This window comes from Scyliorhinus torazame, chromosome 14 (assembly GCF_047496885.1).
Source record: "Scyliorhinus torazame isolate Kashiwa2021f chromosome 14, sScyTor2.1, whole genome shotgun sequence".
In the NCBI taxonomy this organism is placed as follows: domain Eukaryota; kingdom Metazoa; phylum Chordata; class Chondrichthyes; order Carcharhiniformes; family Scyliorhinidae; genus Scyliorhinus; species Scyliorhinus torazame.
Genome location: NC_092720.1, coordinates 171,675,148 through 171,688,066, shown reverse-complemented (window position 1 = coordinate 171,688,066; position 12,919 = coordinate 171,675,148). Strand labels below are relative to the sequence as shown.

General features: G+C 49.9%; 1 protein-coding gene across 1 annotated transcript in view; it reads right to left on the bottom strand.

The window, feature by feature from the left end:
• LOC140389079 (uncharacterized) overlaps positions 1-12,919 on the bottom strand; it is a 121,335-nt gene that overhangs the window by 93,921 nt on the left and 14,495 nt on the right. Inside the window, exons 2-5 of the mRNA XM_072473238.1 lie at positions 8,567-8,662; positions 8,253-8,486; positions 5,082-5,104; positions 4,845-4,990 (exon numbers count right to left, since the gene is read on the bottom strand). Of these exons, the coding sequence (XP_072329339.1) occupies positions 4,845-4,990; positions 5,082-5,104; positions 8,253-8,486; positions 8,567-8,662 (499 nt within the window). The remainder of the gene's footprint in view (positions 1-4,844; positions 4,991-5,081; positions 5,105-8,252; positions 8,487-8,566; positions 8,663-12,919) is intronic.

Genomic DNA, 12,919 nt, shown 5'->3' with positions numbered 1-12,919 from the left:
CTACCTGTGAAAAGAGAGAACCACAGACATCTAAAGAGGTAAAACTCAACAGAAAACGAAAGCAAAAAGGACACAAAAATGTAAAAGAAACTCGATCCTGGTGAACAAGAGAGACCCAGAAAACAGCAAAGTTGACAAAGCAGATGGTAAGAGCTATAAAAGGGAGAATGAAATGTAAGGGATATCAAATTTAGTACATTTAATTTGAGGAGATGGTGGCATAGTGATAATATCACTGGACCAGTAATGGCCAGGCTGTAGCTCTGGGGACAGGAGCTCATAACACACCATGGCTCCCGGTGGAACCTGAGTTCAGTCAATAATCCTGGATTATAACGATACTCTCAGTGCTGGTGACTTTGGAACCTGTAATAACCTGCACGGGACACACGGAGTGGAAATGATTGTTTCCCCTGTGTTACTCGATGAGTATGAGCACCTCCGCAGAGAACGGGGTTGCTCCCGTTTGTATGAAAGTTCGGCTAGTGTGAAACCGACCGACAGAGAGAGAGAGGAACCGATGAGGTTTAACCAATCCTCATGTAAACACTTTGTTAAAATAAATATCTGCTCATTGAACTCGTTGGACTCCCAGCTCCTTTAATAAACTGGCGACGAGGGTAAGATGGAACTGTCAACATGCAACTCAGTCAGCTGAGCCACCTCTCTGCAAAATTTCTTTTCTGCTTGGACTAAGGTACAATGTTGAATAGGTCGAGATGCCTCTGTTTGGATGTTTGGATGCTTTTGACCCCAATATGGAAACCTGAAATCCATCCACGGATTAAATGCGGTACTTTTTCAGAGCCTATCACACCACAGAAAATGTGCTGCAAATGGAATTAGATACACATGCTGTGGTCTCGGTTGTGACACAGTAGATCTTCGACTGGTTCAGGCAAGCCGTGCGTACTTTGACGTTGGCGGAAATGGCTGCTCACCTACACAGGGGAATGTCTGACTGTAGTGGAATCCACGCTCATGTCGGTGGTCTCCTGTCCTCAGTCTCTACGCCTTCCATTCATTGTTGTTCAGGGAGAAGGTCTAGCTTGTTACAATGAGATTGGCTGCACCACTTGAGGATTGACTGGCAACATGTCCTTCACATAGGGACAAGAGGATTAACTGAGGGACTGAATAAATTTTCTGAGGTTGTCAGACTGGGCCTTGGTACTATAAAATGGGCTGTGGGTGCAATTCAAGTGGACCTGCATAGCCCGCCGGTCCCTTAGGCTATTGTAGGGAAGGTCAAAACCAAACTCCAACAGTTGGGGAGTCTCACTATAATCAGGCCAGTGCACTTCACTGACTGGGCGGCCCCTGTAGTCCTGTCGATGAAACCAGATCAAACTGTTCACGGCTTCCCAGTTGGACCGTTATCTGCTACCCCGCATTGAAGATATCTATGCTACCTTGGCTGATAGTTCTTCATTTCCCAAATTGGTTACAAGCAATGCCTGTTTACAGCTCAAATTGGACAAGGCCTCACGGAAATATGTGACTATCAACATACACAAAGGGTTATACGAGTACACCCACTTCCGTTTGGCGTGTCTGCGGCTTGTGCAACGTGTCATAGAGGGAATTTGAGGAGGTTTACCTCGAGTTGCTGTCTATTTTAACAATGTTTTAATCACAGCGAACACCTATGGAATTTTGAGACGGTACCACAGCACTTTTCCGAATACGGAGTTCGACGACGCAGGGCAAAATGCATCTTCAACGCTAAGGATGTAGTGTATTTGGGACACCAGGTTAACCGGGATGGCTTACACCCAGTCACCGAAAAAGTTCAGGACATCAAAATTGTGCTGCCCTGCGTGTGCCTGGCAGCTCCATTCTTTTTTGGGGCTGGTTAGATATTACGGGTATTATATCTCAAATTTGGCAACAATCCTAGTTGAAGAAAACTTCATTTTCCGCTGCAGAAAAATTGTCACTGGGTCTGGGGTGCAGGCCAAGCGACTGCCTTCAAGGCAGTGAAATGGGCCTTATCTTCTTCAAGGGTGTTGATCCACTTCAACCCAACAAAACCCCTCTGTGTGACCTGTAACACTTCACCAGACGAGATAAGTGCCGTGCTGTCCCACCGAATGGCTGACGGTCGCTTTCGCATCCAGGATGTTGACGGCTGCAGAGTGTAATTACGCTCACATTGAGAAGGAGGGGTCGGCCTTTGTGATAGAGTTAAACATTTTCATCAAAACGTCTGTGGCTTCCATTTTTTGGGGATCACGGACGATAACCCCCTCCTTGGCCATTCCATGAGGACAAGGCGGTCATGCAAATTACGTCCACCTGGATCCAGTGATGGGTCTGGCTTCTGGCCACCTATCAGTACATTTTTGAGCACCATTCAGGAGCGCCGGTACCAAATGCAGATGGGTTGAGTGGTCGACCCCTGCCATTCGTGTCGGTAGATCCATCACTAGCGGTCCTTAATTTAATGAACTCCTTACCAAAGACTGCTTCCTGTATCCGCGATTGGATGCAGACAGACCCTGTACTGGCTAAGGTGAGCCATTTGGTTTCATACAGCGGGCAACGGTGACAGCTTCCAGAGGAGTTGAAGGCTTTTTCCTCTATGATGTCGGAATATCGAAGACGGTATCCTTCTCTGGGGCACAAGGGTCGTGGACCCTGAAAAAGGACAGGCTCTGGTTCTAAAGGAACTTCATGCAGGACACCCTGGCGTCTCCAAGATGAAGATGTTGGCCAGATGTTGGGTCTGGTGGCCGGGGCTGGATGCTGATGTTGAGACAATGGCCCAGGGATGCCCCGTCTGTCAGGAGCACCAGACGCTGCCGGCAGCGGTGCCCCTACTCACTTGGGAATGGCCCGGACATCCCTGGGCTCATGTCTATGCTGACTATGCCGTTCCTCTCTTAGGCTCACTGTTTCTCACCCTGGTAGACGCTCACTCCAAGAGGTTGGAGGTACACAAAATGGTGTCCATCACATCCCTCACTATCACAGAGCAACTCATGGAATTCCGGTAATGCTCGTCACTGGTAATGGTGCCTTGTTTCAGAGCAAAGTCTTACAACATCAGGTTAAAGTCCAACAGGCTTATTTGGAATCATGAGCTTTTGGGGCGGGTCTACTTCAGCAGCTGAGTGAAGAAGTAGTTACGCAAACACAGTATATATAGACAAAGCCAATTCTGCAAGAAGATACTTTGAATGTGAGTCTTTGCAAGTAATTAAGTCTTTACAGGTCCAGACGGTGCGACTGGAGAGAGGGATAATCACAGGTTAAAGAGGTGTGAATGCTCTCAGCAATGTACGACGCCTCGGGACATCCTTTCCTGCAGCGTACGATCGTATAATAAACCTGTTGGGCTTTAACCTGGGGTTGTAAGACTTCTTACTGTGCCCACCCCAGTCCAACGCCGGCATCTCCACATCTTGTCTATGAGTGAGGAGTTTGTCGCTTTTGCGAAAACGAATGGTATTCGCTCTGTCTGCACAGCCCCTTATCACCCAGCATCGAATTGCCTGGCAAAGAGAGCCATGCAGACAGTGAAGTGGGGTCTGAAGAAGCAGACCACCGGGTTGATGGATACTAGGCTGGCACAATTCCTGTTCTCGTCCAGGACAATACCTCACGCTGTGACGGGGTGACCCCGGCCAGAATATTGACGGGTCGCCAATTTAATACCAGGCTGAGTTTGTTACTTCCCAATGTAGGCACAAAGGTGCGCCGTTCCCAAGAATCTCATGTGTGTGGCTCTTACTCGATGTCATCCTCTTCGACGCTTCAAACCTAATGCAGCAGTCGACATTCGTAACTTTACCCTCAGCTCTCGCTGACTCCCAGTGTCATACCGAGTTTGTGTCCGAGGGTAACTAATGCGGCGGCACCTCAACCACCTCCTCACTGGGAGGTCAATGGTTCGGGGGCTGCCTTGGAGTAGATCCCAGGATCCTCCGGTTCAACGGCCTCTGCAACCTGCTGCATCCTCTTCTCCTTCTGATGATGACATGCCAGATGATCTGTCCTCTGATTCCGGTATGGAAATGCAGACCTCTGCGGTCTCCGACTGCGAGGCCGCGGCTCCTGATGGTTCTCTGACCAGGCGATCCTGGTGTAAATGTAAATGTTGCTCTCCGGCAAGATATACTCCGTCCAATCTGGTTCCTCCATTCAATGGGGACCGACATGAACCCAAACTTCTTTGTCGTCCAGTTGCTGCAGGGGCCGCATCGGCTTCTCCTTCTTCTCCGTTAACTAAGTCGGTGCTTTTCACTTTGTCATCTTCCTCATCCCATCCTTATCGTCCTCCAAGAGGTCCTCGGAATTTGGCGGGAAGGAATGTAGCAAGCTACACGGGACATACAGCAATGGGGATGATTGTTCTCTCCATGTTACTCACTCCCCTGCTGAGAGCTACTACTTGTATAAAAAGGTCAGCCAGCCTGGAACCAACCACCAGAGAGAGAGAGAGAGAGCGGTCCCGGTGAGGATTAACTGGTACCCATGTAAATATGTGTTTGTTAAATAAATATCTACTGATTAACTCGTTGGACTCCTGACGTTTTTATTAAACAACCCTTGCCGATTGTCATAAAAACACATCTCGTTCACTAATGCCCTTCACAGAAGGAAATCTGCCGTCCTTACGAGCTGTGGGTAACATATGACTCCAACTGTAATGATATCTTCTAACCGGCCCTCTGAAGTAGCCTCACAAGCCAATCAGGTCAAGGGCAGTTAGGGATGAGCATTAAATGCTGGCTTTGCCAGCAACAAGCAGAACCAGTAACAGGCAGCACCTTTTGGAGAGGGGGTGAGGGAACAGGAACCTGTACAGAAAGTAGACACAATGCTGTGGGGTTTCTTACCGGGAGAGATGATCTGTTTCATTCCCTTCCACGCTATGTACAGTAACGGACCTCGAAACCTTATGTATTTCCGTTTGGGAACCATCTCTACCTCCACATCTTCACCTTTCTCTGCACCTTTCTCATTCTCCTCTTTATCCAGGTACCTGTTTAAATGGGATTGATTTAATCACTCACTCTGGATACAGACTGTGATAATAGTGTAAAATTGTGTGAGACTTTGGATTAGACACTCACCTTGCCTTCAATCTTTTCAGTTCCTGCAGGACAGAGAATCAGAAACATTTAAATAAACAATGTGTTGTTTGAATTTTACTTTTTAATAATGTGCATTTAGTAATTTTAGCCAAATGTGAAGGGATCTGGGTGGATTCCTGTGATTTGATAGCACATCAGTGATCACAGCCACCCTAACCCTACCACATACAGTCAATAAGGTTGCCTCTGCTGTTGAAGACTTTGAAAGTACACAGATTGTCCATTTTATTTCTGGTCTCTATTTTATAAGTGACTCAAGCTCATCTCTGGTCTGTGCTGCCTTGGGCTGGAGACAGTGATATTACCCCTAAATGCAGCCTTCGATAGGGAGATAGCAGCCAATGCACCGGCTTTCTATGCAATTCCAACAGCTCAGATTTGAACAGAATGAGTTTTGTTGCGATGTCCACACAGTCAAAAAGCCTCCTATTGCTCAGTCTTTGAATTGGTGTCACCCATGGGACTGAAGCCAAACATGTCACTGCTTTCAGGATGAGCAGCATGGCACTCACCATCAATGTCACTACTCACAGCCCAAATGGTTAAACCTCATGTTTATGTTCCATTCAAATCTCCTGCTATCTCTCCTTTCATCCCATCAGCATAACCTTCTAACCCTATCCTGCTGATGTGTTTCTCCAAATTCCGGTTAATGAACTATTCCCCACAATTTCTCTTCATTTCAGTCCTAAATGCCCTACCCCGTATCCTGAAACTGTGACCCCTTGTTCTAGACCCCCCTCCATCCAGAGAACAACATTCCTGTATCCAGTCTGTCTGGCCCTGTCAGAATATTATACCTTTTAATTAGATCTCCTTGTATGCTTCTAAGTTACAACGTATACAGGCACAGTCGACTAAATCCCTTCTCATACAACAATCCTGCTATCCAGGAATTAGTGTGGTGAATGTTTGCTGCATTCCCTCGATGGCAAGTATCTCCTTTCTTCGATAAGGAGACTAAAACCACACACAGTGGGCACGGTCTAACCAAATTTCAGCAGAATCCTTTGTCGGGTGCACATAGCCGAGTGTTCCCCGACACTCACAGCATCAAGAAACACTACGCTGTCCAACAGGACTCTGTTTCAATCCGGGGCCTCAGCGGGGAATGCCCTGTCAAGGCCGCACTTAGTCCCATTTCCTGCACTGAGGAGCTCCCCTCGTCGGAGCTCCATTTTTAAATGCCATCCCAATCTCTTGAACCCCCGACATGCCCCCGGAGACCCCTCAAAGTCCAAATTCACATATAAGGGAGTCCTCGGGCCATCCCGCACCCCACCTCACATGGGTAGGGCACACCCGGGCCTGATCCCCGGCGTGGTAAAAATGCCAGCATGGCAGTGCTCTTGCAGGCTAGCAGAACCACCTGGGCACCTTGGTGGTGCCAGGCTGGCACTGCCAGCTGATATTGCCAGGGTGCCAGGCTGGCAGTATGAAGGTGCCAGGCTGGCAGTGCCAAAGTACCTGGGTGGCACCAGCAATTACAGGGTGCCACCCTGCCCAGTGGGCTACCACTTAGGGGCTTTTGATCCCATTTGTGGGGACCAGCACTGAACGGTGCTCACCTGGAATCTCCGAGTCGAAGGGGTTAGATCCCAGAGCCTCGGTGATCAGGTGAGTTGCATTTTGGATTTGGATTTGATTTATTGTCCCATGTATCGAGGTACAGTGAAAAGTATTGTTCTGCATACAGTCCAGGCAGACATGAAAAAAACATATGACATACGATAAATATACAACGTAAATACATAAACATAGACATCGGGTAAAGCATACAGTAGTGCAGTACTACTCAGTAGAGAATTAGCGCAGAGAGATCAGTTCTGTCCATAAGAGAGTCATTCAGGTGCGTGTTCTCAGACTTTTGCAACTCCTGCCTGATGAAAGAAGTTGAAAGAGTGAGTAAGCCGGGTGGGAGGCGTCTTTGATTATGCTGTCTGCTTTCCCAAGGCAGCACGAGGTGTAAACAGGGTCAATGGATGGGTGGCGGGTTCGTATGCTGGACTGGGCGGTGTTCACGACCCTCTATAGTTTCTTATGGTCTTGGGCTGAGCAGTTGCCAAACCAGGCAGTGATGCAGCCAGACAGGATGCTTTTTATGGTGCATCTGTAAAAGATGGTGAGAGCCAATGTAGATATGCAAACTTCCTTAGTTTCCTGAGGGAGGAAGGCGCCCGATCGTCTAAATTTGTACCCGCTTTCTTAACTTTTAAACAACCTGTATGTAAATAGATTTCTGCCACCCCCGCTGGACTCTTTTTTTAACAGGGGGTGAATGTGGTAGTCATCACTGTTGTATTGTATATACCGCATACGAGGGTATTACGGTAAGGCCCCTGTACTACAGGTACGGGGGTAGATCCCTGCCTGCTGGCTCCGCCCAGTAGGCGGAGTATAAATGTGTGTGCTCTCCGAGCTGCAGCCATTTCGGCGGCAGCTGCGGGATGCTCCACATCTCTGCGTAATAAAGCCTCGATTACCCTCTACTCTCGTCGCGTCGTAATTGATAGTGCATCATGTTGACAGTGTGGGAAATCACTCTGGCACTCGATCTCGATCCTGACCAATGCCTGTTAGTCCTCAATTATACTGCAGCCAACATGAGGTGCTGACAGTGTGGGACAGTCTCCTCAACACTCCCGATCTCAATCCTGACTGATACCTGTTAGTCCTCAGTTATGCTGCAGTCCGTATGAGGTGCTGACAGTGTGGGACAATCTCCTCAACACTCCCGAGTTCAATCCTGTCTAAAACCTGTTCGTCCTCAGTAATACTGCAATCTGTGTGAGGTGCTGACATTGTGGAACAGTCTCCTAAACACTCCCGATCTCAATCCTGACTGATACCTGTTAGTCTTCAGTAATACTGCAATCTGTGTGAGGTGCTGACAGTGTGGAACAGTCTCCTAAACACTCCTGATCTCAATCCTGACTGATACCTGTTAGTCCTCAGTAATACTGCAATCTGTGTGAGGTGCTGACAGTGTGGAACAGTCTCCTAAACACTCCTGATCTCAATCCTGACTGTTACTTGCTAGTCCTCAGTAATACTGGACATTGTGCATTGTTTTGATGGGGTTTAAGTCCCATTGTAAACTGCTGTTTACAATCACACCAACAGTTTGTGAAATGGGTCATAAAGGGTCACCTTGAGAAAGGAGACACTGCCTTGCTGGTCAATGTCGGCACAAAGGTTGAATATCTTCTCCTCAAGTGACGTAAGTTTCTCTTCAATTCGTCTCAGTTTCTCCTCCATTGGTCGCAGATCGTCCTCTTTTTGTCTCCTCAGCTCTTTGATTAAATGTTTCTCTTTGTCTTCAAGATATCGATGGATTTTAGCAAATTGTGTGGAGATGTCTTGCTCCAGGGATCCAGTGAGTTCCTATGACAGTGAGAGAGATCATTTAAACAGCGGGTTGTTAAAGGGTTTCAGTGTTTAAAGGGAACTAAAGTAATCCTCACCTCCAGTTCTGAAATCTCCCGTTCTTGCTGCTGTTTTAATTCACTTTGATCTTTCTTTTCATTCTTCATGGAATCCAAGGATAATTTCAGCTGGTCCTAAAAATGGAATCAGATCTCAGATGATCCATTGTAATGTCTGCTGTTACATCACACACTGTGAGGAGAGGTGTTCGGGGATTGTTAACATGTGGACACGGGCACTTTATAAAAGGCAGAGTGAAAAGTATTGAATCAGACCAGGGACAGCTTCAAACCAACAACAGGTTTCTGGTGTGTAGAATATAGGATGGATTTGATAGTTTAGACATTGTTAATTGTATATTAAATGATGCTTAATTTGATGTTGATCTTGGGTATTAACTGGGGATTCACTGGACCCCCGGTAAATAGGCACAGACTAAAAGTTGAGCTGCAGGTATAGACGTGAGGGGTTGAAGTTCTCTGGGGTTTGGGGTACCGATGGTGTGTATTGCTCACCAGGGGATAACATTTGTTGGGTTGTAATTGACGAAAGAAAAGGCTGCTTCACGCAGATGTAATGCTGCAGACGGCTTCAATAAGCCGAGGGTCAGACTTCTGCCCATCAGTGAAGGTTCTGCCCAAGAGTACTGCTGCCAATCAGATGGGAACCAGATGAGAGCAATGGGCACTGCTGGGACTGTGAGGAGTCCCACGGAGATCAAAGATAGGGAGGGATTGGGCACTGTTGGGCTGGAGGTGATGAGAGTGCGGGCACGGCCTTTGGAAACCAGGCTGGGAGGGGAAAGTCTGAAATTCAGCTTATTAAGGCCGCCCAATGCCCATTTTCTCTGTGGGACAACTGACTTTTCATCCAGGTAGCAATAAAGCGCAACATAAAACTCTACCCAATAAGTTAACAGCTCTCCGAAGGCAGAGGTCAGGTGTGATCTTCGGAGAGTCCCTGAAGGCGCAAATCCTTTCTCCATTTCACCAACTTTGGTGAAAAGGTGGACTGGCCACACTCACCTGTCTTCCAGTGCCCAGTGGAGGTAGAATGAGCCTCATAATTATCACATAATTGGGTGGTTAAGCCTCCCTTATCACCTGCTGTACCTGCATGCCAGTTTTCTGCGATTCATGCACAAGGACACCCAGATCCCTCTGCACTGAAGCACTCCGACACTTCTCTCTCTTTAAATAAGAAGCAGCCTTTCTATTTGTGCAATCAAATTGGATATCCTCACACTTATCCACATTAAACTCCCAATGCCATATTCTGGCCTACTCACCTAACCTATCTATCTCCATTTGTACCTTTCTTATTTCCTCATTGTAACTGACAATCCCACCTATTTAAGTGTCATCTACAACTTTGGCTATAGTACCTTCTTTCCCTCCATCCAAGTCTGCAAATAGTTGGGGCCTGAGGACTGAAACCTGTGGCAGTCCACTAGTTACATCTTGCCAACCAGAAAAAGGCCAATTTATTCTGACTCTCAGCCTTCTGTCAACGGACAGTCTACATTCCAAACTCATAAATTACCCAATCCCATGTGCGGCACTTTATCAAATGCCTTCCAGAAGTGCAGATACACCACATCAGCATGATGCCAATATCTACTTACTTGTTACACCTTTAAAAAAAATAATAATCTTTATTGCCACAAGTAGGCTTACATTAACACTGCAAAGAAGTTACTGTGAAAAGCCCCGAGTCGCCACATTCAGCGCCTGTTTGGGTCATAGAGGGAGAATTCAGAATGTCCAAATTACCTAACAGCACATCTTCAATGAACTCGAGCAAATTACTCACAATCCGTGCTGACTCTGGTGGGTTGCATTTTGACTTTCTAAATGTCCTGATCTTACTTCCTTAATAATGCATTTTAATAATGTCCCAAAGAAAAATGTTAAAATAACTAGCTTATAGTTTCCGACTTTCTGCTTCCCTCCCATTATGAATAATTAGCATTTGTCCAATCCCCTGGAATCTTTCCCACATCCAGGGAATTTTGGAATATTACAATCTGAAATAAAGGAAACTTAGATAAAGCTACATTTCACTACAGTAATAGTGGAAACACTGGGGGCGATTCTCCGATCACGGGACTAAGTGCCCGCGCCGTCGTGAACGCCGTCGCGTTTCACGACGGTGCGAACAGGCCCCCGCCGTGACCGATTCAGAGGCAGAAAAGGGGCCAGTAGCGACGCCGCGAGAAACGCAGTGTGCATGGCGACAGACCAGCGGTGTTATCGCACGATGCCAGGATGACGCCGCGCTGTGTAATAGGAAGTGCGCGGATCGGCACACAGACATGGACAGGGATGGATGAGCCCCATCGCGCCGCTCCCTGCTTCCTGGACAGCGGCCTGGAGGCACTTCTAGACGCTGAGCAGGAGCGCCGGGCCATCCTCTTCAACAGACATAGACACCGGCAGCCGTGCAGCACCGTTAGGTGGGGATGGAGAGAGGTCGGGATAGCGGCCAGCGCTGGGGGGCACATCACCCGCAAGGGAGACCAGTGCAGGAAGAAACTGCACAACCTCACGAGGGCAGCGAGGGTAAGTACCCTGAAACTCACCCCGGGGAACTCCTCACCCGGTCCCCCGCTACCCACGCTGGGGGGGAGCGGGGGGCTGGGGCCCCACATTGCACCTGGGACACATGTGGAACCCACCACCCCACCCCGTGGGCAGGTGCCATGGCGTGGGTCCCAGTGTCTCCACCTAGTCATGTGTGCGTCCTGCTAATGATGGCCTAACCCTGAGTTTCATCCCCCCCCCCAAGGGCAAGACAGCTCACAACCAGAGAGAGCGTGCAAGAACCGGAGGGGGATCACCTGAGCTGCAACCCTGACCGTCCACGAGCCGAGGGCTTTGGATCTCGCTGGGGGACCGCCAGCCGGGAGGTAGCGCCGTGTCAGTCGGAGGCACAGCACCAAGTGAGAATCCCCTGTCTTCATGCAGTCCCTCAGCCCATCAGTACGCCCATCCCCCTCACACACCATCCCCTCACAACCCACCCCCTCATATCCCACCGCCTCTCACCCCACCGCCTGAAACTGCACCACCCCCACAGACCACTCCTTCACACCCCACCGCCTCTCACCCCACCGCCTGACACTGCACCACCCCCACAGTCCACACCCTCACACCCCACCGCCTGACACTGCACCACCCTCTCACAACCCACCCCCTCATACCCCACTGCCTCTCACAGCACCACCCCCACTGTCCACACTCTCACACCCCACCGCCTCTCACTGCACCACCCCCACAGTCCACCCCCTCACACCCCACCGCCTGACACTGCACCACCTCCTCACAACCCACCCCCTCACACCCCGCCGCCTGACACTGCACCACCCCACAGTCCACACCCTCACACCCCACCGCCTGACACTGCACCACCCCCACAGTCCACACCCTCACACCCCACCGCCTGACACTGCACCACCCCACAGTCCACACCCTCACACCCCACCGCCTCTCACTGCACCACCCCCACAGTCCACACCCTCACACCCCACCGCCTGACACTGCACCACCCCCACAGTCCACACCCTCGCACTGCCCCATCCACCCACTCACATACGACCCCGCTTGCCTAACGAAACGTGCCTTATTGTGTTCTCCAGGGCCAGAGGAGCACAGCCGTGGAACTGCTCGGTCATCCCGCCGCAGTCCAGCTCCAACCTCTTCTGGCCAGAAGGACGCACGGGACAGAGGGGAAGGCTCACGGGCAGGAGGGCCCTCCTCTGAAGCCGGGCCACCGAGGGGTTACGCACAGAGGACAGACAGAGACGTCAAGACGGATAGTCATGAAATATATGACAGTGAGACGGACGAGGAGGGTACAGCAAGCCAGGACAGTGACGGCGACAGGACAGTCCCTCAGGACAGTGATGCACAGAGGATGTTGTGACATATGAGGCACAGGGTCACGGCACCTGGTACAGACGTGGCACTGCTGTCACCCACCACTTCAGCCATCGCAGAAACACTCACCTCGGTTGGACTAGTAAGTGACGCGGCTTCTGGGTCACAGACTGGTGCGCACCATACAGCTGAACCGGTGCAGCAGGTGGAGGTAGGAGCAGCCGAGGGGCTGGACGGTCAGAGGGCAGGCCAGGCCCAGCACCCTGCTGCTGCCCAGACGGTTCCTGGGTTCCTGGGCATTCCAGGCCCACCCACAGACCCGATGCATTTGCAACCCCAGGGACCAGATAACGGGATGACGGCTGTCTTCCGGCAACTGCAGACGCAGCTGGAGGAGTCCATCTTCGTCCACGAGCAGGGAGTGGTGCCAGTCATGGCTGCCACCCAGGCCGACACCGCATGGGTGGCGTCCGCAATGGAGGCCATGGGTCAGGTTCTTCAAGGCGTGGGGCT